A 27971-nucleotide genomic window follows, 5' to 3' on the forward strand; every position below is an offset into this window, starting at 1 on the left:
CTTCCTGTTCAGGGTGTTTCTCTTGGCTTCCTGTTCAGGGTGTTTCTCTTGGCTTCCTGTTCAGGGTGTTTCTCTTGGCTTCCTGTTCAGGGTGTTTCTCTTGGCTTCCTGTTCAGGGTGTTTCTCTTGGCTTCCTGTTCAGGGTGTTTCTCTTGGCTTCCTGTTCAGGGTGTTTCTCTTGGCTTCCTGTTCAGGGTGTTTCTCTTGGCTTCCTGTTCAGGGTGTTTCTCTTGGCTTCCTGTTCAGGGTGTTTCTCTTGGCTTCCTGTTCAGGGTGTTTCTCTTGGCTTCCTGTTCAGGGTGTTTCTCTTGGCTTCCTGTTCAGGGTGTTTCTCTTGGCTTCCTGTTCAGGGTGTTTCTCATGGCTTCCTGTTCAGGGTGTTTCTCTTGGCTTCCTGTTCAGGGTGTTTCTCTTGGCTTCCTGTTCAGGGTGTTTCTCTTGGCTTCCTGTTCAGGGTGTTTCTCTTGGCTTCCTGTTCAGGGTGTTTCTCATGGCTTCCTGTTCAGGGTGTTTCTCATGGCTTCCTGTTCAGGGTGTTTCTCTTGGCTTCCTGTTCAGGGTGTTTCTCTTGGCTTCCTGTTCAGGGTGTTTCTCTTGGCTTCCTGTTCAGGGTGTTTCTCTTGGCTTCCTGTTCAGGGTGTTTCTCTTGGCTTCCTGTTCAGGGTGTTTCTCTTGGCTTCCTGTTCAGGGTGTTTCTCTTGGCTTCCTGTTCAGGGTGTTTCTCATGGCTTCCTGTTCAGGGTGTTTCTCATGGCTTCCTGTTCAGGGTGTTTCTCTTGGCTTCCTGTTCAGGGTGTTTCTCTTGGCTTCCTGTTCAGGGTGTTTCTCTTGGCTTCCTGTTCAGGGTGTTTCTCTTGGCTTCCTGTTCAGGGTGTTTCTCATGGCTTTGTTGTGGACCTTTAGAACAGGATTTAAACAGTTAAACCAGGAAAAGAACAGGTCTGAAAAACAGATCTGTTCCCCGTAGAGGGAGGAGGAGGAGTGGAGGAGGAGGCAGAGATACTGAGGAGGAGTGGAGGAGGAGGCAGAGATACTGAGGAGGAGTGGAGGTAGAGGGAGGAGGAGGAGGGAGGGGCAGAGATACTGAGGAGGCAGTAGGCTGTAGTAGAGGGAGGAGGAGGAGTGGAGGAGGAGGCAGAGTTACTGAGGAGGAGTGGAGGTAGAGGGGAGGAGGAGGAGTGGAGGAGCAGGCAGAGATACTGAGGAGGAGTGGAGGCTGCAGGCAGAGTTAGGAGGAGGAGTGGAGGAGCAGGCAGAGTTGCTGAGGAGGAGTGGAGGTAGAGGGAGGAGGAGGAGGAGTGGAGGAGCAGGCAGAGTTACTGAGGAGGAGTGGAGGAGCAGGCAGAGTTACTGAGGAGGAGTGGAGGAGCAGGCAGAGTTACTGAGGAGGAGTGGAGGAAGAGGGAGGTAGGGGAGGAGTGGAGGAGCAGGCAGAGTTACTGAGGAGGAGTGGAGGTAGAGGGAGGAGGAGTGGAGGAGCAGGCAGAGTTACTGAGGAGGAGTGGAGGTAGAGGGAGGAGGAGGAGTGGAGGAGGAGGCAGAGTTACTGAGGAGGAGTGGAGGAGCAGGCAGAGTTACTGAGGAGGAGTGGAGGAGAGGGAGGGAGGAGTGGAGGAGCAGGCAGAGTTACTGAGGAGGAGTGGAGGAGCAGGGAGAGTTACTGAGGAGGAGTGGAGGAGCAGGCAGAGTTACTGAGGAGGAGTGGAGGAGCAGGCAGAGTTACTGAGGAGGAGTGGAGGAGCAGGCAGAGTTACTGAGGAGGAGTGGAGGTAGGCAGAGTTACTGAGGAGTGGGAGGAGCAGGCAGAGTTACTGAGGAGGAGGGAGGAGCAGGCAGAGTTACTGAGGAGGAGTGGAGGAGCAGGCAGAGTTACTGAGGAGGAGTGGAGGAGCAGGCAGAGTTACTGAGGAGGAGTGGAGGAGCAGGCAGAGTTACTGAGGAGGAGTGGAGGAGCAGGCAGAGTTACTGAGGAGGAGTGGAGGAGCAGGCAGAGTTACTGAGGAGGAGTGGAGGAGCAGGCAGAGTTACTGAGGAGGAGTGGAGGAGCAGGCAGAGTTACTGAGGAGTGGAGGAGCAGGCAGAGTTACTGAGGAGGAGGGAGGAGCAGGCAGAGTTACTGAGGAGGGGAGGAGCAGGCAGAGTTACTGAGGAGTGGAGGAGCAGGCAGAGTTACTGAGGAGGAGTGGAGGAGCAGGCAGAGTTACTGAGGAGGAGTGGAGGAGTTACTGAGGAGGAGTGGAGGTAGAGGGAGGAGGAGTGGAGGAGCAGGCAGAGTTACTGAGGAGGAGTGGAGGAGCAGGCAGAGTTACTGAGGAGGAGTGGAGGAGCAGGCAGAGTTACTGAGGAGGAGTGGAGGAGCAGGCAGAGTTACTGAGGAGGAGTGGAGGAGCAGGCAGAGTTACTGAGGAGTAGGGAGCAGGCAGAGTTACTGAGGAGGAGTTGGAGAGTTACTGAGGAGGGAGTGGAGGAGCAGGCAGAGTTACTGAGGAGGAGTGGAGGAGCAGGCAGAGTTACTGAGGAGGAGTGGAGGAGCAGGCAGAGTTACTGAGGAGGAGTGGAGGTAGAGGCAGAGTTAGGGAGCAGGCAGAGTTACTGAGGAGGAGTGGAGGAGCAGGCAGAGTTACTGAGGAGGAGTGGAGGAGCAGGCAGAGTTACTGAGGAGTAGAGGAGCAGGCAGAGTCACTGAGGAGGAGTGGAGGAGCAGGCAGAGTTACTGAGGAGGAGTGGAGGAGCAGGCAGAGTTACTGAGGAGGAGTGGAGGAGCAGGCAGAGTTACTGAGGAGGAGTTGGCAGAGTTACTGAGGAGGAGTGGAGGAGCAGGCAGAGTTACTGAGGAGGAGTGGAGGAGCAGGCAGAGTTACTGAGGAGGAGTGGAGGAGCAGGCAGAGTTACTGAGGAGTAGTGGAGGAGCAGGCAGAGTTACTGAGGAGGAGTGGAGGAGCAGGCAGAGTTACTGAGGAGGAGTGGAGGAGCAGGCAGAGTTACTGAGGAGGAGTTGGCAGAGTTACTGAGGAGTGGAGGAGCAGGCAGAGTTACTGAGGAGTGGAGGAGCAGGCAGAGTTACTGAGGAGTGGAGGAGCAGGCAGAGTTACTGAGGAGGAGTGGAGGAGCAGGCAGAGTTACTGAGGAGGAGTGGAGGAGCAGGCAGAGTTACTGAGGAGGAGTGGAGGAGCAGGCAGAGTTACTGAGGAGGAGTGGAGGTAGAGGGAGGAGGAGGAGGAGTGGAGGAGTAGGCAGAGATACTGAGGAGGAGTGGAGGTAGAGGAGGAGGTAGTGGAAGAGTGAGGCGGTTGCAGGACAGGTATGTTCAGCCCTGAGGGGCCGTGGATCCTCCCAGGCTGAGATGGATATGGTAGGCTCCTCCCCAGCTAACAACAAACGTTATCACAACTTTAGAGAACGTTCCCTTAAGAGTCTCGTTAGGTAACTAACTCATGTTTTCATAGGAATGTTCCCGTGATGTGTAATAAATGTTCCCAATAGACCATTCCCTTATTAATGTCTAACAGAACTTACCCAGAAACTGGTTACCATTCCCTTATTAATGTCTAACAGAACTTACCCAGAAACTGGTTACCATTCCCTTATTAATGTCTAACAGAACTTACCCAGAAACTGGTTACCATTCCCTTATTAATGTCTAAACTTAGAAACTGGTTACCATTCCCTTAGAAAGAACTTACCCAGAAACTGGTTACCATTCCCTTATTAATGTCTAACAGAACTTACCCAGAAACTGGTTACCATTCCCTTATTAATGTCTAACAGAACTTACCCAGAAACTGGTTACCATTCCCTTATTAATGTCTAAACTTCCCTTATTAATGTCTAATAGCACTTACAGAAACTGGTTACCATTCCCTTATTAATGTCTAACAGAACTTACCCAGAAACTGGTTACCATTCCCTTATTACTGTCTAACAGAACTTACCCAGAAACTGGTTACCATTCCCTTATTAATGTCTAACAGAACTTACCCAGAAACTGGTTACCATGTTCTCAGAACTAAATATATCAATGTTCTAGACATGTTAAATGATGAACATGAATGTTTTCACCAGTTTTCTGTTGGTTAAGAGAATATTCCATCAACGTCCTCCCCAAACATACTCAGAGTTCTCAGAATATATTCAATATAATGTTTAATGGGAACGTTGTGGGAACATTTCTGTGTATCAGTTTCCAGGACATTGGCTTCCACCCAAGAAAAGTTTAATCGCACATCACGTCTTGTACCTGTTGCCGAGCCAATCGAGGCCCTGATTGGTGAACCACTGAACCATTCATGGCTCTTCGTCTGTTGTCAAGGGATACTCTAACTGTTTTCAACGTACATATTTGACACACGATGCCATTGTGAATGTTCATTTATAAACAGTAATTATTATTCAACATGTCCTCACCTGGGATTTGAACCCGCAACCTGTTGGTTCACGGTACTCCGATCTCCCCTCTACTCCTCCATGTCTGTGTCAGCTATCAGTTCATCTGACGAGTCTCGTCATTCAGTTGATTTGATTTACTTCTTTCAGAAATGTAAGAGCTCTTTCTGCATAGTTTTCTAACGTTGGTGGGGCATGTTAACCTGTTTTAATGATACTCATGAGTCACTACGTTCAATCAAATAGTTTTACAGAGCTTAACTTGACTCCCTGTGGCTTGTTTCATCTACATAAGTGCCTTGTGAGGAGGGGCTTCTTCTGGACAGGGCCTAAATTATACTGGCCCAAAAAGCATTAAGAGATATCCCTTATTGGGACAGTGGTTGGGGCACCATTGGGCTCTACACCACAGAGACAGTAGGGGAACCACAGGGCTCTACACCACAGAGAGACAGTAGGGGCACCACTAAGGCTCTACACCACGTTTTTTTCTTCAGTTTACCGATCAGGAAATGTATAGCTTCATTCCCACAATCAATGTGAAATAAAGAATGTACATTCCCACAACTTCCAAGGAACCAAATGTGCTAGCTAGGTTTCTACCAGGCCCTATGAGCCCTATTCATTCAAATCCATTTCACTGTAAAATCAGACAGTCTTGTGTCTTTGGGGAAATTAGCATTTAAATGACTTGTGGACGAGAGCTTTACTTGTCCTGCCAGCCTCGTCAACTAGAGCAGAACCAGGCTTTTCCCTCTCTGATTACATATGAGCCACCTCCAAAGCCCCCTCGACTGTATGTGTGTGTGTTAAACCAGCAAGTGGTCTGTGTGTGTGTGTGTGTGTGTGTGTGTGTGTGTGTGTGTGTGTGTGTGTGTGTGTGTGTGTGTGTGTGTGTGTGTGTGTGTGTGTGTGTGTGTGTGTGTGTGTGTGTGTGTGTGTGTGTGTGTGTGTGTGTGTGTGTGTGTGTGTGTGTGTGTTAAACCAGCGGGTGGTCTGTGTGTGTTTGCACCGGCAGCGCACTGTTGAGGATGTGTCATTTCCTCAAGTACTTTCAACGACCCTGGACCATAGCTGACCTTCGGGTAGCGTGTTGAGTGGGTACTGGAGTACTGAATGGGGAATTTGGATAGCGAGGATAGCCTACTGGGAACACGTCGGTTGAATCAACGTTGTTTCCATGTCATTTCAACTAAACTATTGACATCTGTGCCCAGTGGGAGGAAGCCTAGCGGGTAGCCTAGCGAGTGGCCTAGCGAGTAACGTAGCGGGTAGCCTAGCGAGTGGCCTAGCGAGTGGCCTAGCGGGTGGCCTAGCGGGTAGCCTAGCGAGTGGCCTAGCGGGTAGCCTAGCGAGTGGCCTAGCGAGTAACCTAGCGCATGGCCTAGCAGGTAACCTAGCGGATGGCCTAGCGAGTGGCCTAGCGAGTGGCCTAGCGAGTGGCCTAGCGAGTGGCCTAGCGAGTGGCCTAGCGAGTGGCCTAGCGGGTAGCCTAGCGAGTGGCCTAGCGAGTAACCTAGTGCATGGCCTAGCGGGTAGCCTAGCAGGTAACCTAGCGGATGGCCTAGCGATTGGCCTAGGACATGGCCTAACGGGTGGCCTAGCGGGTAACCTAGCGGATGGCCTAGCGGGTAGCCTAGCAGGTAACCTAGTGGGTAGCCTAGCGAGTGGCCTAGCGAGTAACTTAGCGCATGGCCTAACGGGTGGCCTAGCGGGTAACTTAGCGGATGGCGGGAAGCTTAGTGGGTAGCCTAGCGAGTGGCCTAGCGAGTGGCCTAGCGAGTAACCTAGCGAGTAACCTAACGGGTAACCTAGCGAGTAACCTAGCGGATGGCCTAGCGTGTAACCTAGTGGGTGGGTGGCCTTGGTAACCTAGGTAACCTAGTGGGTGGCCTTGCGGGTAACCTAGTGGGTGGCCTTGCGGGTAACCTAGTGGGTGGTCTTGCGGGTAACCCTAGTGGGTGGTCTTGCGGGTAACCTAGTGGGTGGTCTTGCGGGTAACCTAGCGGGTAACCTAGCGGTAACCTAGTGGGTAACCTAGGTGGTCTTGCGGGGTAGCCTAGCGGTTAAGAGTGTTCGAATCCTTTCAAATCTGTCGATGTGCCCCCGACCTAATTGCACCTGTAAGTTGCTCTGGATAAGAGTGTCTGCTAAATGACTCAAATGTAACACGAAAAGCCTGAGAAGAGAACGAGACTCTGGTTGCAAATTGCCACCATTTCAGAGGGTTATATTGAGGCACATTCTAGCCCTGCACCGGGTCTGATAACCTTTCTCATTTCCTATCTGGCCTGCGAAAAGAACATCTGAAGGAAATATTACAGATATCATCCTATATTGCCAACATATGAAAAAGCTTTGTTGTGGAAAATGCTAAGAATTTTATGTTGTTGTATGAAATGAATAAGTCCTCAGGCTAAAGATCTCTCTTCATCAGGGTGTTTGTTATTCATATAGTTTCTTATGTTAGACAGACACCTCACCTAAAGTGTAGTCATTATGTATTCACTGTTTCAGCACAAACAGCTGGAATGTCACTCTCTCTGTTCCAAAACCCACCTAAACCCACATCTCTCTCTCTCTCTCTCTCTCTCTATCCCCCCCCTCTCTCTCTCTCTCTCTCTCTCTCCTCTCTCTCTCTCTCTCTCTCTCTCCCCCTCTCTCTCTCTCTCTCTCCCCTCCCTCTTCCTCTATCCCTCTTCCTCTATCCCTCTTCTCTCTCTCTCTCTCTCTCTCTCTCTCTCTCTCTCTCTCTCTCTATCCCCCCTCTCTCTCTCTCTCTATCCCTCTTCCTCTATCCCTCTTCCTCTCTCACTCTCTCTCTTCCTCTCCCTCTCTCTCTCTCTCTCTCTCTCTCTATCCCTCTTCCTCTCCCCCTCTTCCTCTCTCACTCTATCTCTCTTCCTCTCCCTCTATCTTTGTTTTTTCTTGTAGTTGGGAAGACGTCTCTGATCACGAGGTTCATGTATGACAGCTTTGACAACACGTATCAGGTAGGTATCGGAGGCACCACACTACCACACTGTCGTCAGGCAGTCACTGACACGCTACATTTTTGTATCGGTCACTCACTCCACCAATCACAGCAGTGAATAGACAGAACTGACCCACCCCCCTACCACACCTCCAGATTCAAACACAGCTGTGCAGTACATTGATCCACTAAGCAGCTGATTCTATGGTTGCGCTGTAAGAATGAGCTGATTGTTTTCTCAGTTTGGTGTCAAGGGAGCAGCTTCTAGGTTCATCAGAGGTAAACAACATGAGATAGTATATTGTAAGGTAGTGGATTGTGAGATAATATATTGTGGGGTAGTATATTGTGAGGTAGTATATTGTGAGGTAGTATATCGTGAGGTAGTATACTGTGAGGTAGTATACCGTGAGGTAGTATATTGTGAGGTAGTATACTGTGAGGTAGTATACTGTGAGGTAGTATATTGTGAGGTAGTATATTGTGAGGTAGTGGATTGTGAGGTAGTATATTGTGAGGTAGTATATTGTGAGGTAGTGGATTGTGAGGTAATATATTGTGAGGTAGTATATTGTGAGGTAGTATATTGTGAGGTTGTGAGGTAATATACTGTGAGGTAGTATACTGTGAGGTAGTATACCGTGAGGTAGTATACTGTGAGGTAGTATACTGTGAGGTAGTATACTGTGAGGTAGTATACTGTGAGGTAGTATATTGTGAGGTAGTATATTGTGAGGTAGTATACTGTGAGGTTGTATATCGTGAGGTAATATATCGTGAGGTGGATGTGAGTCTTTGTCCCTACTGTGTACATTACCCACTTAGCATGTTAATTTGATCATGGGGGGGGGGGGTCTGTTAATGCTACTGCATCTAAACTGCAACGATATGACTGATATGAATTGAGTGTGTGTATGAGAGCAGTATGAGAGCCTCTGTGTGGACTGGCTCAGTGACATGGTGTTCAAAGAGAGACCTCTGAAAACATCAACAGTGACAGACCTCAGAAGATTCACACTCTTTCCTCCTCATTACCTCCTGAAGGAGGGCGGCAGGAAGCCTTAGAGGTTCAGCTTTGGGCTGAAAGGTAACTGAAAGTTCGCTGGTTCAAATCCCCGAGTCGAATAGGGTGAAACATCTGTCAATGTTCCCTTGAGTAAAGGCACTTAACTCGAATTGCTCCTGTAAATTACTCTGGATGAGAGTTTACATTTTTATTTTATTTTAAATTGTCAAATTTAAGGAGATCTTAAAGTCAACCAGCCCGTCTCCATTCCTAGATGTTCAGTATTACTACAGTGCTAACGATGTAATGAGATTTGGATGGTGTATTATGAGTATATGCTTTGTGGTAGCTCTCACAATGGACACTGTATCCCCTTCTATCCCGGGATTCAATGGCGCCGGAGGGGATGGCTGCCATTTTACAGGCTCATAACAAACCGTGCTATTTTGTTTATTTTTTCGATTGTTTGTAACTTATTTTGTACCATGTATCTTATGACCGAAAAGAGCTTCTGGATATCACAACAGTGATTACTCACCTCGAACTGGACAAATAATTTTTCTTTAATGAGTCTGACGTGAAGGAGACCAGGCCCAAAATCTTCTCTGAGACCAGGCCCAAATCCCCGTCATTCACGTGTAGAAAAGAAAAGACAGAAATACAGGGGGCAGAGATCGGACTGCCTTGTGAGAATCTGTCGGCCAGTGGGTAACCTGCCTCTACCATCCGTTCTATTGGCCAACGTGCGACCACTGGAAAATAAACTGGATGATCTCCGCTCGAGACTATCCTACCAACGGGACATTAAAAACTGTAATATCTTGTGTTTCACCGAGTCGTGGCTGAATGACGACACGTATGATATAAAGATTTTCCATGCATTGGCACGACAGAACAGCTACGTCTGGTAAGGAGAGGGACAGGGTGTGTGTCTTTTTTTGTCTATAAAAGCTGGTGCGCTGGTGCGCAAAAAAGTCTCAAGGTATTGCTCGCCTGAGGTAGAGAACCTCAAGCTGTAGACCACACTATCTACCAAGAGAGTTTCCATCTATATTTTTTCGTAGCTGTCTAATAACCACCACAAACCGATGCTGTTGCTAAGACCGCACTCAACCACCTCTATAAGGCCATAAGCAAACAAGACAATACTCACCCAGAGGCGGTGCTCCTAGTGGCCGGGGACTTTAATGCAGGGAAACTTAAATCTGTTTTTACCTCATTTCTACCAGCATGTCACATGTGCAACCAGAGGAAAAACAACTCTAGACCACCTTTACTCCACACAGATGCATTAAAAGCTCTCCCTCGCCCTCCATTTGGCAAATCTGACAATACTTCTATCCTTCTGATTCCCGCTTACAAGCAAAAACAAAAGCAGGAAGTACCAGTGACTCGCTCAATACGGTAGTGGTCAGATGGCGCGGATGCTAAGTTACAGGACTGTTTTGCATCGACTTATGGTCACTATTCATATTCCAACCAGAATCCATGAATTACAGGCAACATCCGCACCGAGCTAAAGGCTAGAGCTGGCGCTTTCAAGGAGTGGGACACTAATCCAGACAAATATAACAAATTCCGCTAAGCCCTCAGAGGAACCATCAAACAGGCAAAGCGTCAATGCATGACTAATATTGAATCCTACTACACCGGCTCTGATGCTCGTTGGATGTGGCAGGGCTTGAAAACTATTACGGACTACAAAGGGAAAACCAGACACGAGCTGCCCAGTGACGCGAGCCTACCAGACGAGCTAAAAGCCTTTTATGCTCACTTCGAGGCAAGCAACACTGAAGCATGCATGAGAGCACCAGTTGTTCCAGATGACTGTGTGATCACGCTCTCCGTAGCTAATGTGAGCAAGACCTTTAAACAGGTCAACATTCACAAGGCCGCGGGGCCAGACGGATTGATCGTGGACTACAGGAAATGGCGGGCCGAACAGGACCCCGTTAACATCGACGGGGCTGTAGGGAGGCGGTTGAGAGTTTCAAGTTCCTTGTCCACATCACCAAAAAACTATTATGGTCCAAACACACCAAGACATTCGTTAAGAGGGTGCAACAACACATTTCACCCCTCAGGAAACTGTAAAGATTTGTCATGGGTCCCCAGATCCTCAAAAAGTTCTATAGCTGCACCATCGAGAGCATCCTGACTGGTTGCATCACCAACCGTTATGGCAACTGCTCGGCATCTGACCGCAAGGCACTACAGAGGGTAATGCATACAGCCCAGTACATCACTGGGGCCAAGCTTCCTGCCATCCAGGACCTCTATACCAGGCGGTGTCAGAGGAAGGACCAAACAATTGTCAAAGACTCCAGTCAGCCAAGTCATGGACTGTTCTCTCTGCTTCTGCACGGCAAACGGAACGAGAGTGCCAAGTCCAGGTCGAAAAGGCTCTTCAACAGCTTCTCCCCCCCCCCCAAGCCATAAGACTGCTGAACAATTAATCAAATGGCCACCAAGACTTTTTACACTGAACTCTAACAAGTCAACTGAACTCGGAATTCTCACAAAAATAATGAGAATAAAAGAAAGAGAGATAGAGAGTTTCCTCCACCATCTTCTCCTCTCATCATCGCGCTGGATGTGCGTCCCAGACAGACTCAGGCAGATTCAGACAGGCATCTGCGTATTTGCAAATGTCTCCACATGCTTTATGACATCTAATATCTGTCCACTGCCTGCTGCACTTTAAAAACAGCCCGTCTGTGAGGAAAATGAAAATGAGATGGTAATTTCTGTTTGATACAAAGCCGTTCGTTTCTCCCCACTTAACCCTGGGGTCCAGGAATCAGCCGGCTTCGTCATGCCCTCCCTCCCTCGACACAGCATCACATCAGTCAAAGACAGAGAGAGAGAGAGAGAGTGTGTGTGTGTTTGTGTGTGTGTGTGTTTGTGTGTTGTCCACCCAGCCTTTGTATATCTTCTCCAGTCAAAGCCTCACAACCAGAGCCAGCCCTTTGTTCCATTTCAGATTGTGGATTACTGGCTGGGTAATTACGGGTGATGTAGCTTTGTAGACAGGGTTATTACAGGTGATGTAGCTTTGTAGACAGGGTTATTACAGGTGATGTAGCTTTGTAGACAGGGTTATTACAGGTGATGTAGCTTTGTAGACAGGGTTATTATGGGTGATGTAGCTTTGTAGACAGGGTTATTATGGGTGATGTAGCTTTGTAGACAGGGTTATTATGAGTGATGTAACTTTGTAGACAGGGTTATTATGGGTGATGTAGCTTTGTAGACAGGGTGATTATGGGTGATGTAGCTTTGGAGACAGGGTTATTTTGGGGGATGTAGCTTTGTAGACCAGGTTATTATGGGTGATGTAACTTTGTAGACAGGGTTATTATGGGTGATGTAGCTTTGTAGACAGGGTTATTATGGGTGATGTAGCTTTGTAGACAGGGTTACTATGGGTGATGTAGCTTTATAGACAGGGTTATTATGGGTGATGTAGCTTTGTAGACAGGGTTATTATGGGTGATGTAGCTTTGTAGACAGGGTTATTATGGGTGATGTAACTTTGTAGACAGGGTTATTATGGGTGCAGAGGCAGCCGGAGAGCGGAGCCGGCGAGATGAGGGAACACGGTTGGCAAGGAAGCCCGAGAGTCAGCCCCAAACATTTCTTGGGGGGGAGGCTCACAGGGAGTAGGCCTACGCCAGGTAGGAGACCTGCGCAAACTCTCTGTGCTTACCGGGGGGCTAGAGAGACCGGGCAGGCACCGTATTATGCAGTGGTGCGCACGGTGTCCCCAGTGCGGGTGCATAGCCCGGTGCGGTATATTCCAGCTCCTCGTATCGGCCGGGCAAGAGTGGGCATCGAGCCGGGTAAGGTTGGGCAGGCTCGGTGCTCAAGAGCTCCAGTGCGCCTGCACGGTCCGATCTATCCAGTACCACCTCCACACCCCAGCCCTCCGGAAGCAGCTCCCCGCACCAGGCTTCCTGTGCGTGTCCTCAGTCTAGTACCACCAGTACCAGCACCACGCATCAGGCCTACAGTGCGCCTCACCTCTCCAGCGCTGTCGGAGCCTTTCTCCTCTCCTGCGCTGTTGGAGTCTCCTGCCTGTTCAGCGCAGCCAGAGCTGCCAGCCTGCATGGAGCAGCCAGAGCTGCCAGCCTGCATGAAGCAGCCAGAGATGTCAGTCTGCATGAAGCAGCCAGAGATGTCAGTCTGCATGAAGCAGCCAGAGATGTCAGTCTGCATGAAGCAGCCAGAGCTGTCAGTCTGCATTAAGCAGCCAGAGCTGTCAGTCTACAAGGAGTTGCCAGTCTGCACGGAGCTGCCAGTCTGCACGGAGCTGCCAGTCTGCAAGGAGCTGTCAGTCTGCAAGGAGCTGTCAGTCTGCATGGAGCAGCCAGAGCTGTCAGTCTGCAAGGAGCTGCCAGTCTGCAAGGAGCTGCCAGTCTGCAAGGAGCTGCCAGTCTGCAAGGAGCTGTCAGTCTGTAATGAGCTGTCAGTCTGCAAGGAGCTGCCAGTCTGCACGGAGCCGCCAGAGCTGTCAGCCTACATGGAGCAGCCAGAGCCGCCAGTCAGCATGGAGCAGCCAGAGCCGCCAGTCAGCATGGAGCAGCCAGATCTTTCAGTCTGCCAGGATCCGCCAGTCAGCCAGACTCTTCTAGATCTGCCAGTCTGCCAGACTCTTCCAGATCCGCCAGTCAACCAGACTCTTCCAGATCTGCCAGTCTGCCAGGCTCTTCCAGATCCGCCAGTCTGCCAGGATCCGCCAGTCAGCCAGGATCCGCCAGAACTGCCAGTCGGCCAGGATCTGCCAGTCAGCCAGGATCTGCCAGTCGGCCAGTATCTGCCAGTCGGCCAGGATCTGCCAGTCGGCCAGGATCTGCCAGTCAGCCAGGATCAGTTAGATCCGCCATTCAGCCAGGATCCGCCAGTCTGCCAGGATCCAGCAGTCAGCCAGGATCCGCCAGAAGTGCCAGTCAGCCAGGATCTGGCAGATCCGCTAGTCAGCCAGGATCCGTCAGTCAGCCAGGATCTGCCAGTCAGCCAGGATCTGCCGGAACCACCAGCCAGCCAGGATCTGGTAGATCCATCAACCTGCCTGAGCTTCCTCTCACTCCTGAGCTTCCTCTCACTCCTGAGCTTCCCCTCGGTCCCGAGCTTCCACTCGGTCCCGAGCTACCTCAGTCCAGTGGGGCCCGTTGTTAGGTTTCCTAGGCCAAGGTTAGCGGCGAGGGTCGCCACTCAAGGGACACTATGGAGGTGGACTAAGACAATTATGGAGTGGGGTCCACGTCCACCGCCAGAGCCGCCACCGCGGACAGATGCCCACCCAGACCCTCCCCTATAGGTTTAGGTTGTGCGTTCAGAGTCCGCACCTTGGGGGGGGTTCTGTCACGTTCTGTCCATCATTCGTATGTGTTTTCCTTGTTTTAGTGTTGGTCAGGACGTGAGCTGGGTGGGCATTCTATGTTGTGTGTCTGGTTTGTCTATTTCTATGTTTGGCCTGATATGGTTCTCAATCAGAGGCAGGTGTTAGTCATTGTCTCTGATTGGGAACCATATTTAGGTAGCCTGTTTTGTGTTGGGTTTTGTGGGTGATTGTTCCTGTCTCTGTGTTTGCACCAGATAGGACTGTTTAGGTTTTCACTTTTCTTGTTTTGTATAGTCTGTTCATGTATAGTCGTCTTTATTAAAAACATGAATAACCACCACGCTGCATTTTGGTCCGCCTCTCTTTCACCAGAAGAAAACCCTTACAATGGTGTTTAAATCCCTGTACCCAGCTCCTCTCTAATATATAGTGTTTAAATCCTTGTATCCAGCTCCTCTCTAATATATAGTGTTTAAATCCTTGTATCCAGCTCCTCACTAATATATAGTGTTTAAATCCTTGTACCCAGCTCCTCACTAATATATAGTGTTTAAATCCCTGTATCCAGCTCCTCACTAATATATAGTGTTTAAATCCCTGTATCCAGCTCCTCACTAATATATAGTGTTTAAATCCCTGTACCCAGCTCCTCACTAATATAGTGTTTAAATCCCTGTATCCAGCTCCTCACTAATATAGTGTTTAAATACCTGTACCCAGCTCCTCACTAATATATAGTGTTTAAATCCCTGTATCCAGCTCCTCACTAATATATAGTGTTTAAAGCCCCGTATTCATCTCCTCACTAATATATAGTGTTTAAAGCCCCGTATTCGATTTTGATAAACTCCCATATCTACTGGGTGAAATACCACAGCGTGCCATCACATAAAGTAAGATTTGTGGCCTGTTGCCATGAGAAAGTGGAGCACAAACAACATTGTAAATACAATCCATATGTATTTGTTTTCCCATACTATTCATACTACAACTATTTGCACATTGCTAAAACCATTTTGATAGCTGATAATATAACACTTGAAATTTATTTTTGAGTGCAATATTTACTGTTAAATTATAATAGTTTTGATGTTGTTGTTTGTCTTCTCACTTGTTTTGTTTATTTCACTTGCATTGGCAATGTAAACATGTTTCCCATGCTAATAAAGCTCATTTGAATAGAGAGAGAGAGAGAGAGAGAGAGAGAGAGGGAGAGAGAGAGAGAGAGAGAGAGAGAGAGAAAGAGAGAGAGAGAGAGAGAGAGAGAGAGAGAGAGAGAGAGAGAGAGAGAGAGAGAGAGAGAGAGAGAGAGAGAGAGAGAGAGAGAGAGAGAGAGAGAGAGAGAGAGAGAGAGAGAGAGAGAGAGAGAGAGAGAGAGAGAGAGAGAGAGAGAGAGAGAGAGAGAGAGAGAGAGAGAGAGAGAGAGGAGGCAGAGACACACTGAGGCAGAGAAAGAGAAAGATGGACAGAGGAGGTAGGCACCAGGCAGAGAGCGAGAGCGTGAGGGAGATAGACACCAGGGAGAGAGAGAGAGAGAGCAAGAGGGAGGTCGGCACCAGGCAGAGAGAGAGAGAGAGAGAGAGAGAGAGAGAGAGAGAGAGAGAGAGGCACCAGGCAGAGAGAGAGAGAGACCACCCCAGGAAAACACTGGCCACCCCCTATATAGCCCCCTCCATGTCAGCCCCTTAAGCCACCAGTCATGCCCCTGCAGCAAGGACCTCAACATGACAGCCCCCAAATGTTGCCCAGGCCGTGAGCAGAGTAACAGGCCCACCCCCCACTATTACCCCCGCCCAAGTCCAATCCTGTGATCTAAGAGATATGTATCAGATGCTCAACATGATCTGCTCACACCTACTGTGATGGTTCGGGGCCTAAACCACACAAAAAACAACAGTAGACACAATGGAACACAAAGCTTTTACTATCTCATCCTGGAATATACAAGGTCTGAGGTCATCTGCCTTTGGCCTGAAGAGCAGGAACCCAGACCTCATCAAATAAATTGGAAATACAGACTTTGTCATCCTACAAGAAACCTGGTATAGAGGAGATGGACCCACTGGTTGCCCTCTCGGTTACAGAGAGCTGATAGTCCCTTCCACCAAACTACCAGGTGTGAAACAGGGAAGGGACTCAGGGGGTATGCTAATTTGGTATAGAGCAGACATAATCCACTCCATTAAATGAATCAAAACAGGAACATTTTGCATCTGGCTAGAAATTCAAGTGGGGAGATATGTGGGGAGATATGCTACCTATATCTCCCCACTACAATCCCCATACTTTAATGAAGACAGCTTCTCCATCCTGGAGGGGGAAATCAATCATTTTCAGGCCCAGGGACATGTACTAGTCTGTGGTGACCTAAATGCCAGAACCGGACAACAACCTGACACCCTCAGCACACAGGGGGACAAACACCTACCTGGAGGTGACAGCATCCCCTCCCCCATATGCCCCTCTAGACACAACTACGACAACATAACCAACAAAAACAGGTTACAACTCCTGCAGCTCTGTTGCATGCTGGGTATGTACATAGTCAATGGTGGGCTTCGAGGGGACTCCTATGGTAGGTACACCTATAGCTCATCTCTTGGCAGTAGTACTGTAGACTACTTTATCACTGACCTCAACCCAGAGTCTCTCAGAGCGTTCACAGTCAGCCCACTGACACCCCTATCAGATCACAGCAAAATCACAGTCTACTTGAACAGAGCAATACTCAATCAAGAGGCATCAAAGCCAAAGGACCTAAATAATATTAAGAAATGCTATAGATGGAAGGAGAGTAGCGTGGAAATCGAACCAAAAAAACAATTAGGCAACAACAAATTCAATCCCTTCGAGAAAATTTCCTAGACAAAACATACACCATAAAATCCATGTATACAAACAACAAGGGGTTAAAATGGGCAAAAAACACACATTTCTTTCCACAGGGCCGTGGGGTGAGACAGGGATGCAGCTTAAGCCCCACCCTCTTCAACATATATATCAATGAATTGGCGAGGGCTCTAGAACAATCTGCAGCATACGACCTCACCCTACTAGAATCTGATATCAAATCTCTACTGTTTGCTGATGATCTAGTGCTTCTGTCCCCAACCAAGGAGGGCCTACAGCAGCACCTAGATATTCTGCACAGGTTCTGCCAGACCTGGGCCCTGACAGTAAATCTCAGTAAGACAAAAATAATGCAGAGCAGAATTAGGCCGATACCAGCTAGTTATAAAAATCCAGAAAAGAGCTACAACCACCTACAACAAACCTTCCATAACAAAGCCATCACCTACAGAGAGATGAAACTGGAGAAGAGTCCCCTAAGCAAGCTGGTCCTGGGGCTCTGTTCACAAACACAAACAGATCCCACAGAGCCCCAGGACAGCAGCACAATTAGACCCAACCAAATCATGAGAAAACAAAAAGATAATTACTTGATACATGGAAAGAATGAACCAAAAACAGAACAAACTAGAATGCTATTTAGCCCTAAACAGAGAGTACACAGCGGCAGAATACCTGACCACTGTGACTGACCCAAACTTAAGGAAAGCTTTGACTATGTACAGACTCAGTGAGCATTGCTACTGAGAAAGGCCACCGTAGGCAGACCTGGCTCTCAAGAGAAGACAGGCTATGTGCTCTCTGCCCACAAAATGAGGTGGAAACTGAGCTGCACTTCCTAACCTCCTGTCCAACGTATGACCATATTAGAGAGACATATTTCTCTCAGATTACACAGACCCACAGAGAATTAGAAAACAAATCCAATTTTGATAAACTCCCATATCTACTGGGTGAAATACCACAGTGTGACATCACAGCAGTAAGATTTGTGACCTGTTGCCACAAGAAAAGGTCAACCAGTGAAGAACAAACACCATTGTTAAATACAATCTGTATTTGTATACTTATTTTCCCTTTTGTACTTTAACCATTTGTACATCTTTACAACACTGAATATAGATTGTCTGGAATACAGACAGTAGGAGAGTGACTGGTATACAGAGACAGTAGGAGAGTGACTGGTATACAGAGACAGTAGGAGAGTGACTGGTAAACAGAGACAGTAGGAGAGTGACTGGTAAACAGACAGTAGGAGAGTGACTGGTAAACAGACAGTAGGAGAGTGACTGGTAAACAGACACTAGGAGAGTGACTGGTAAACAGACAGTAGGAGAGTGACTGGTAAACAGACAGTAGGAGAGTGACTGGTAAACAGACAGTAGGAGAGTGACTGGTAAACAGACAGTAGGAGAGTGACTGGTAAACAGACAGTAGGAGAGTGACTGGTATACAGAGACAGTAGGAGAGTGACTGGTATACATACTGTAGGAGAGCTCGCCATGGGAAGAGCTGATGGAGAACTACTTTATTCAGATGATCTGCCTCTTGTTGCCGTTCCCATAGGAACACGACAGTCATGATGACTCAGAGCTTCTATTACTCACATTCTCAACAAAGGGTGACTTTGTAGATTAGGCAGCATATTAACACATACTGTAGCTAAGGCAGATGATTACACTGACAGATACTGTGGCTAAGGCAGTTGATTATCCTGACAGATACCGTAGCTAAGGCAGTTGATTATACTGACAGATACTGTAACTAAGGCCGTTGATTATACTGGCAGATACTGTAGCTAAGGCAGTTGATTATATAGACATATACTGTAGCTAAGGCAGATGATTACACTGACAGATACTGTGGCTAAGGCAGTTGATTATCCTGACAGATACCGTAGCTAAGGCAGTTGATTATACTGACAGATACTGTAACTAAGGCCGTTGATTATACTGACAGATACTGTAGCTAAGGCAGTTGATTATATAGACATATACTGTAGCTAAGGCAGTTGATTATCCTGACAGATACCGTAGCAAAGGCAGTTGATTATCCTGACAGATACCGTAGCAAAGGCAGTTGATTATACTGACAGATACTGTAGCTAAGGCAGTTGATTATATAGACAGATACTGTAGCTAAGGCAGTTGATTATCCTGACAGATACCGTAGCTAAGGCGGTTGATTACACTGACAGATACTGTAGCTAAGGCAGTTGATTATATAGACAGATACTGTAGCTAAGGCAGTTGATTATCCTGACAGATACCGTAGCTAAGGCAGTTGATTATACTGACAGATACTGTAGCTAAGGCAGTTGATTATACAGACAGATACTGTAGCTAAGGCAGTTGATTATATAGACAGATACTGTAGCTAAGGCAGTTGATTATCCTGACAGATACTGTAGCTAAGGCAGTTGATTATATAGACAGATACTGTAGCTAAGGCAGTTGATTATCCTGACAGATACCGTAGCTAAGGCAGTTGATTACACTGACAGATACTGTAGCTAAGGCAGTTGATTATACTGACAGATACTGTAGCTAAGGCAGTTGATTATACTGACAGATACTGTAGCTAAGGCAGTTGATTATATAGACAGATACTGTAGCTAAGGCAGTTGATTATCCTGACAGATACCGTAGCTAAGGCAGTTGATTACACTGACAGATACTGTAGCTAAGGCAGTTGATTATATAGACAGATACTGTAGCTAAGGCAGTTGATTATCCTGACAGATACCGTAGCTAAGGCAGTTGATTATATAGACAGATACTGTAGCTAAGGCAGTTGATGTGCTGAGAGTTTGATTGGTGTAGTAGACAGGTAGCTCTTAGCTGCTTTGATTCTGTCTGCTTAGATAGATTACTCTAGAGGTAGCTTTTAGCTAAGGCGCTTGAAGTGCTCAGTCTGATTGATGCAATAACTACAAGGTCATCCTGGATACTAGAGCCATTAGAAGTAGATTAGAACAGAAACCTATTAGATTAACAAGCTGGTCTACTATTAACAATAATATAATAATAATAATAATATATGCCATTTAGCAGACGCTTTTGTCCAAAGGGACTTACAGTCATGTGTGCATACATTCTACGTATGGGTGGTCCCGGGATCGAACCCACTACCCTGGCGTTATAAGCGCCATGCTCTACCAACTGAGCTACAGAAGGACCAGCTGGTCTACTGTATCTATCTCCCTGCTTGTCTGTGAGTTATCAGGGAAGGGATCTCCCAATAGGTCCATTGATCTAACACAACAACTGAAGGGATCTCCCAATAGGTCCATTGATCGAACACAACAACTGTAGGGATCTCCCAATAGGTGCATTGATCGAACACAACAACTGTAGGGATCTCCCAATAGGTCCATTGATCGAACACAACAACTGAAGGGATCTCCCAATAGGTCCATTGATCTAACACAACAACTGAAGGGATCTCCCAATAGGTGCATTGATCGAACACAACTGAAGGGATCTCCCAATAGGTCCATTGATCGAACACAACAACTGAAGGGATCTCCCAATAGGTCCATTGATCGAACACAACAACTGAAGGGATCTCCCAATAGGTCCATTGATCGAACACAACAACTGAAGGGATGTCCCAATAGGTCCATTGATCGAACACAACAACTGAAGGGATCTCCCGATAGGTCCATTGATCGAACACAACAACTGAAGGGATCTCCCAATAGGTCCATTGATCGAACACGACAACTGAAGGATCTCCCAATAGGTCCATTGATCTAACACAACAACTGAAGGGATCTCCCAATAGGTCCATTGATCGAACACAACAACTGAAGGGATCTCCCAATAGGTCCATTGATCGAACACGACAACTGTAGGGATCTCCCAATAGGTCCATTGATCGAACACAACAACTGTTTCCTGTCCGGCAGACAACTAGTTCTCTGGATTTGCTTGGTATTCAACTACAGTAAAATGTCTTGTGTTCTTACGTCTGTCACCCCTTAATATATCACTATTTAAAGACGTCCTCCAGCTATTTTTTTTATTTATTTTAGTTTTGAGCTTTTACTGTTGATAAAGGGATATAGTATCCCGAGTATAAATAAGGTAAAGTACACATACTAAAGGATATATGTTCAGCTGGCACTTAGGAGGTGTAGTAGACAGGTAGCTCTTAGCTTTCATTCTATAAAAACCAGCACACTGGGGGCAATATTTGAGTTGTGACCTTAAAAAACAAGTGACGAGAGCAGACATGGGTTTATAGAGGTAGAGCAGCCTATCCAGACATGGGTTTATAGAGGTAGAGCAGCCATGGGTTTATAGAGGTAGAGCAGACATGGGTTTATAGAGGTAGAGCAGCCTGTCCAGACATGGGTTTATAGAGGTAGAGCAGCCTATCCAGACATGGGTTTATAGAGGTAGAGCAGCCATGGGTTTATAGAGGTAGAGCAGACATGGGTTTATAGAGGTAGAGCAGCCTGTCCAGACATGGGTTTATAGAGGTAGAGCAGACATGGGTTTATAGAGGTAGAGCAGCCTATCCAGACATGGGTTTATAGAGGAAGAGCAGCCTATCCAGACATGGGTTTATAGAGGTAGAGCAGCCATGGGTTTATAGAGGTAGAGCAGTCTGTCCAGACATGGGTTTATAGAGGTAGAGCAGTCTGTCCAGACATGGGTTTATAGAGGTAGAGCAGTCTGTCCAGACATGGGTTTATAGAGGTAGAGCAGCCTATCCAGACATGGGTTTATAGAGGTAGAGCAGCCATGGGTTTATAGAGATAGAGCAGCCTGTCCAGACATGGGTTTATAGAGGTAGAGCAGCCTGTCCAGCCATGGGTTTATAGAGGTAGAGCAGCCTATCCAGACATGGGTTTATAGAGGTAGAGCAGCCTATCCAGACATGGGTTTATAGAGGTAGAGCAGCCTATCCAGCCATGGGTTTATAGAGGTAGAGCAGCCATGGGTTTATAGAGGTAGAGCAGCCTGTCCATACATGGGTTTATAGAGGTAGAGCAGCCTGTCCAGACATGGGTTCATAGAGAGGTAGAGCAGCCTGTCCAGACATGGGTTTATAGAGAGGTAGAGCAGCCATGGGTTTATAGAGAGGTAGAGCAGCCTATCCAGCCATGGGTTTATAGAGAGGTAGAGCAGCCTATCCAGACATGGGTTTATAGAGGTAGAGCAGCCTATCCAGACATGGGTTTATAGAGGTAGAGCAGCCTATCCAGACATGGTTTTATAGAGGTAGAGCAGCCTATCCAGACATGGTTTTATAGAGGTAGAGCAGCCTATCCAGACATGGGTTTATAGAGGTAGAGCAGCCTATCCAGCCATGGGTTTATAGAGGTAGAGCAGCCATGGGTTTATAGAGGTAGAGCAGCCATGGGTTTATAGAGGTAGAGCAGCCTGTCCATACATGGGTTTATAGAGGTAGAGCAGCCTGTCCAGACATGGGTTCATAGAGAGGTAGAGCAGCCTGTCCAGACATGGGTTTATAGAGAGGTAGAGCAGCCATGGGTTTATAGAGAGGTAGAGCAGCCTATCCAGACATGGGTTTATAGAGGTAGAGCAGCCTATCCAGACATGGGTTTATAGAGGTAGAGCAGCCTATCCAGACATGGTTTTATAGAGGTAGAGCAGCCTATCCAGACATGGGTTTATAGAGGTAGAGCAGCCTATCCAGCCATGGGTTTATAGAGGTAGAGCAGCCTATCCAGACATGGCTTTATAGAGGTTATCCAGACATGGGTTTATAGAGGTAGAGCAGCCTATGCAGACATGGCTTTATAGAGGTAGAGCAGCCTATCCAGACATGGCTTTATAGAGGTAGAGCAGCCTATCCAGACATGGCTTTATAGAGGTAGAGCAGCCTATCCAGACATGGGTTTATAGAGGTAGAGCAGCCTATCCAGACATGGCTTTATAGAGGTAGAGCAGTCTGTCCAGACATGGCTTTATAGAGGTAGAGCAGCCTATCCAGACATGGCTTTATAGAGGTAGAGCAGCCTATCCAGACATGGGTTTATAGAGGTAGAGCAGCCTATCCAGACATGGCTTTATAGAGGTAGAGCAGCCTATCCAGACATGGCTTTATAGAGGTAGAGCAGCCTATCCAGACATGGCTTTATAGAGGTAGAGCAGCCTATCCAGACATGGGTTTATAGAGGTAGAGCAGCCTATCCAGACATGGCTTTATAGAGGTAGAGCAGTCTGTCCAGACATGGCTTTATAGAGGTAGAGCAGCCTATCCAGACATGGCTTTATAGAGGTTTCAAGACATATAGAGGTAGAGCAGCCTATCCAGACATGGGTTTATAGAGGTAGAGCAGCCTATCCAGACATGGCTTTATAGAGGTAGAGCAGCCTATCCAGACATGGCTTTATAGAGGTAGAGCAGCCTATCCAGACATGGGTTTATAGAGGTAGAGCAGCCTATCCAGACATGGCTTTATAGAGGTAGAGCAGTCTGTCCAGACATGGCTTTATAGAGGTAGAGCAGCCTATCCAGACATGGCTTTATAGAGGTAGAGCAGCCTATCCAGACATGGCTTTATAGAGGTAGAGCAGCCTATCCAGACATGGCTTTATAGAGGTTTAGACATGGCTTTATAGAGGTAGAGCAGCCTATCCAGACATGGCTTTATAGAGGTAGAGCAGCCTATCCAGACATGGCTTTATAGAGGTTTAGTCTGTCCAGACATGGCTTTATAGAGGTAGAGCAGCCTATCCAGACATGGCTTTATAGAGGTAGAGCAGCCTATCCAGACATGGGTTTATAGCCCTATCCAGACATGGCTTTATAGAGGTAGACCAGCCTATCCAGACATGGCTTTATAGAGGTAGAGCAGCCTATCCAGACATGGCTTTATAGAGGTAGAGCAGCCTATCCAGACATGGCTTTATAGAGGTAGAGCAGCCTATCCAGACATGGCTTTATAGAGGTAGAGCAGCCTATCCAGACATGGCTTTATAGAGGTAGAGCAGCCTATCCAGACATGGCTTTATAGAGGTAGAGCAGCCTATCCAGACATGGCTTTATAGAGGTAGAGCAGCCTATCCAGACATGGCTTTATAGAGGTAGAGCAGCCTATCCAGACATGGCTTTATAGAGGTAGAGCAGCCTATCCAGACATGGCTTTATAGAGGTAGAGCAGCCTATCCAGACATGGCTTTATAGAGGTAGAGCAGCCTATCCAGACATGGCTTTATAGAGGTAGAGCAGTCTGTCCAGACATGGCTTTATAGAGGTAGAGCAGCCTATCCAGACATGGCTTTATAGAGGTAAAGCAGCCTATCCAGACATGGGTTTATAGAGGTTGAGCAGCCTGTCCAGACATGGGTTTATAGAGGTAGAGCAGACATGGGTTTATAGAGGTAGAGCAGCCTATCCAGACATGGGTTTATAGAGGAAGAGCAGCCTATCCAGACATGGGTTTATAGAGGTAGAGCAGCCATGGGTTTATAGAGGTAGAGCAGCCTATCCAGAAATGGGTTTATAGAGGTAGAGCAGCCTATCCAGACATGGCTTTATAGAGGTAGAGCAGCCTATCCAGACATGGGTTTATAGAGGTAGAGCAGCCTATCCAGACATGGCTTTATAGAGGTAGAGCAGCCTATCCAGACATGGGTTTGTAGAGGTAGAGCAGCCTATCCAGACATGGCTTTATAGAGGTAGAGCAGCCTGTCCAGACATGGCTTTATAGAGGTAGAGCAGCCTATCCAGACATGGCTTTATAGAGGTAGAGCAGCCTATCCAGACATGGGTTTATAGAGGTAGAGCAGCCTGTCCAGACATGGGTTTATAGAGGTAGAGCAGCCTATCCAGACATGGCTTTATAGAGGTAGAGCAGCCTATCCAGACATGGCTTTATAGAGGTAGAGCAGTCTGTCCAGACATGGCTTTATAGAGGTAGAGCAGCCTATCCAGACATGGGTTTATAGCAGCCTATCCAGACATGGCTTTATAGAGGTAGAGCAGCCTATCCAGACATGGCTTTATAGAGGTAGAGCAGCCTGTCCAGACATGGGTTTATAGAGGTAGAGCAGCCTATCCAGACATGGGTTTATAGAGGTAGAGCAGCCTATCCAGACATGGCTTTATAGAGGTAGAGCAGTCTGTCCAGACATGGCTTTATAGAGGTAGAGCAGCCTATCCAGACATGGGTTTATAGAGGTTATCAGACATGGCTTTATAGAGGTAGAGCAGCCTATCCAGACATGGGTTTATAGAGGTAGAGCAGCCTATCCAGACATGGCTTTATAGAGGTCGAGCAGCCTAAGACATGGCTTTATAGAGGTAGAGCAGCCTATCCAGACATGGCTTTATAGAGGTAGAGCAGCCTATCCAGACCTGGGTTTATAGAGGTAGAGCAGCCTATCCAGACATGGCTTTATAGACGTAGAGCAGCCTATCCAGACATGGGTTTATAGAGGTAGAGCAGCCTATCCAGACATGGGTTTATAGAGGTAGAGCAGCCTATCCAGACATGGCTTTATAGAGGTAGAGCAGCCTATCCAGACATGGCTTTATAGAGGTAGAGCAGCCTATCCAGACATGGGTTTATAGAGGTAGAGCAGCCTATCCAGACATGGCTTTATAGAGGTAGAGCAGCCTATCCAGACATGGCTTTATAGAGGTAGAGCAGCCTATCCAGACATGGGTTTATAGAGGTAGAGCAGCCTATCCAGACATGGCTTTATAGAGGTAGAGCAGTCTGTCCAGACATGGCTTTATAGAGGTAGAGCAGCCTATCCAGACATGGCTTTATAGAGGTAGAGCAGCCTATCCAGACATGGGTTTATAGAGGTAGAGCAGCCTACCCAGACATGGCTTTATAGAGGTAGAGCAGCCTATCCAGAAATGGGTTTATAGAGGTAGAGCAGCCTATCCAGACATGGCTTTATAGAGGTAGAGCAGCCTATCCAGACATGGGTTTATAGAGGTAGAGCAGCCTATCCAGACATGGCTTTATAGAGGTAGAGCAGCCTATCCAGACATGGGTTTGTAGAGGTAGAGCAGCCTATCCAGACATGGCTTTATAGAGGTAGAGCAGCCTATCCAGACATGGCTTTATAGAGGTAGAGCAGCCTATCCAGACATGGCTTTATAGAGTAGAGCAGCCTATCCAGACATGGGTTGATAGAGGTAGAGCAGCCTGTCCAGACATGGGTTCATAGAGGTAGAGCAGCCTATCCAGACATGGGTTTATAGAGGTAGAGCAGCCTATCCAGACATGGCTTTATAGAGGTAGAGCAGTCTGTCCTGATGGCTTTATAGAGGTAGAGCAGCCTATCCAGACATGGGTTTATAGAGGTAGAGCAGCCTATCCAGACATGGCTTTATAGAGGTAGAGCAGCCTATCCAGACATGGGTTTATAGAGGTAGTTAGCCTATCCAGACATGGCTTTATAGAGGTCGAGCAGCCTATCCAGACATGGCTTTATAGACGTAGAGCAGCCTATCCAGACATGGCTTTATAGAGTTTATCCAGACATGGCTTTATAGAGGTAGAGCAGCCTATCCAGACATGGTTTTATAGAGGTAGAGCAGCCTATCCAGACATGGCTTTATAGAGAGCAGCCTATCCAGACATTTTATAGAGGTAGAGCAGCCTATTGGCTTTATAGAGGTAGAGCAGCCTATCCAGACATGGGTTTATAGAGGTAGAGCAGCCTATCCAGACATGGCTTTATAGAGGTTATCCAGAAATGGGTTTATAGTTATCCAGACATGGCTTTATAGAGGTAGAGCAGCCTATCCAGACATGGGTTTATAGAGGTAGAGCAGCCTATCCAGACATGGCTTTATAGAGGTAGAGCAGCCTATCCAGACATGGGTTTGTAGAGTTATCCAGACATGGCTTTATAGAGGTAGAGCAGCCTATCCAGACATGGCTTTATAGAGGTAGAGCAGCCTATCCAGACATGGGTTTATAGAGGTAGAGCAGCCTATCCAGACATGGCTTTACAGAGTTTGACATGGGTTTATAGTTAGAGCAGCCTTAGACATGGCTTGATAGAGGTAGAGCAGCCTGTCCAGACATGGGTTTATAGAGGTAGAGCAGCCTATCCAGACATGGCTTTATAGAGTTATGGACATGGGTTTATAGATAGAGCAGCCTATCCAGACATGGCTTTATAGAGGTAGAGCAGCCTATCCAGACATGGGTTTATAGAGGTAGAGCAGCCTATCCAGACATGCTTTAGAGTTTGTCCAGACATGTTTATAGAGGTAGAGCAGCCTATCCAGACATGGCTTTATAGAGGTAGAGCAGCCTATCCAGACATGGCTTTTTAGAGGTAGAGCAGCCTATCCAGACATGGGTTTATAGAGGGAGCAGCCTTCCAGACATGGCTTTATAGAGGTAGAGCAGCCTATCCAGACATGGGTTTATATAGAGCAGCCTATCCAGACATGGGTTTATAGAGGTAGAGCAGTCTGTCCAGACATGGCTTTATAGAGTTTGACATGGTTTTATAGTTATTATAGTGATATCCAGACATGGGTTTTATAGAGGTTATCCAGACATGACAAACTGTTCCTATGGAAGGAGAGATGTTCCTTTTGTGCCGGTGAATCTCGTATTTAGAAACATTAAAACACGATTGGTTTCCCCCTATTTAGTTTAATTTGATGAAAAACCAAGCATTGCCTCCCCTTAATTAAGGCTGGTTTAGCAGTAGTGTTTCTTTTCATCCTAGCCATGAGCCAAGCAGCCTGTGAACAAAGGGCTTTTTTAAATGGTCTACTGAGATTACTTTGAAATATTTGGGAGCCCCCCCCCCCATGATTTTTCATTAGTCACAATCCCATACATTTACATTTTAATCTTTAGCAGATTTGGGAGTTTCATTACATCCAGTGGAACAGCCACTATGTGCATCTAAATCTTTTAAGGGGGGTTTACATCCTATCCTGGTTTAGAGTTTGGGAGTTGATTATGTGATATGGGGGCCAGAGCGAACAGTTTGACTGGGCCCACTTCCTGCTTTAGGGAGTTTGGGCCAGTTGATGCCCTTGTTTGGGTGTATGATCAGAGCCTGGAGGTACTGAGGTGCCGTTCCCCCCAGCCCGTAGGCAAGCACCATGGTCTTTAGCGTTTGGCTGGAAGCCAGTGGAGATGTTAGGAGCGGGGTGACGTGAGAGAACTTGGGAAGGTTGAACACCAGACGGGCTGCTTTATGAGTTGTAGTTTGGGAGCCCAGCCAACAGCGAGTTAGTAATCCAGACGGGAGATGACAAGTATTCCTGTGTGAGGCAGGGTCGTACTCTGCGGATGTTGTAGAGCATGAACCTACAGGAACGGGCCACCCCTTGATGTTAGAGGTTTGTCCAGGATCACGCCAAGGTTCTTAGTTATTATGTGATATGTGATCATGGAACGGGCAGTCCTTCCCGGGAGGAAGAGCAGCCCTGCTTTAGAGTTT

General features: G+C 47.4%; 1 protein-coding gene across 2 annotated transcripts in view; it reads left to right on the forward strand.

The window, feature by feature from the left end:
- The window catches only part of rab6ba (RAB6B, member RAS oncogene family a), a 216264-nt gene that overhangs the window by 96550 nt on the left and 91743 nt on the right, over positions 1 to 27971 (forward strand). For both annotated transcript variants that reach the window (XM_052475621.1, XM_052475622.1), the window contains exon 2: positions 7318 to 7376. In XM_052475621.1, the coding sequence (XP_052331581.1) occupies positions 7318 to 7376 (59 nt within the window). The remainder of the gene's footprint in view (positions 1 to 7317; positions 7377 to 27971) is intronic.

This window comes from Oncorhynchus keta, chromosome 22, assembly GCF_023373465.1.
Source record: "Oncorhynchus keta strain PuntledgeMale-10-30-2019 chromosome 22, Oket_V2, whole genome shotgun sequence".
In the NCBI taxonomy this organism is placed as follows: Eukaryota; Metazoa; Chordata; class Actinopteri; order Salmoniformes; family Salmonidae; genus Oncorhynchus; species Oncorhynchus keta.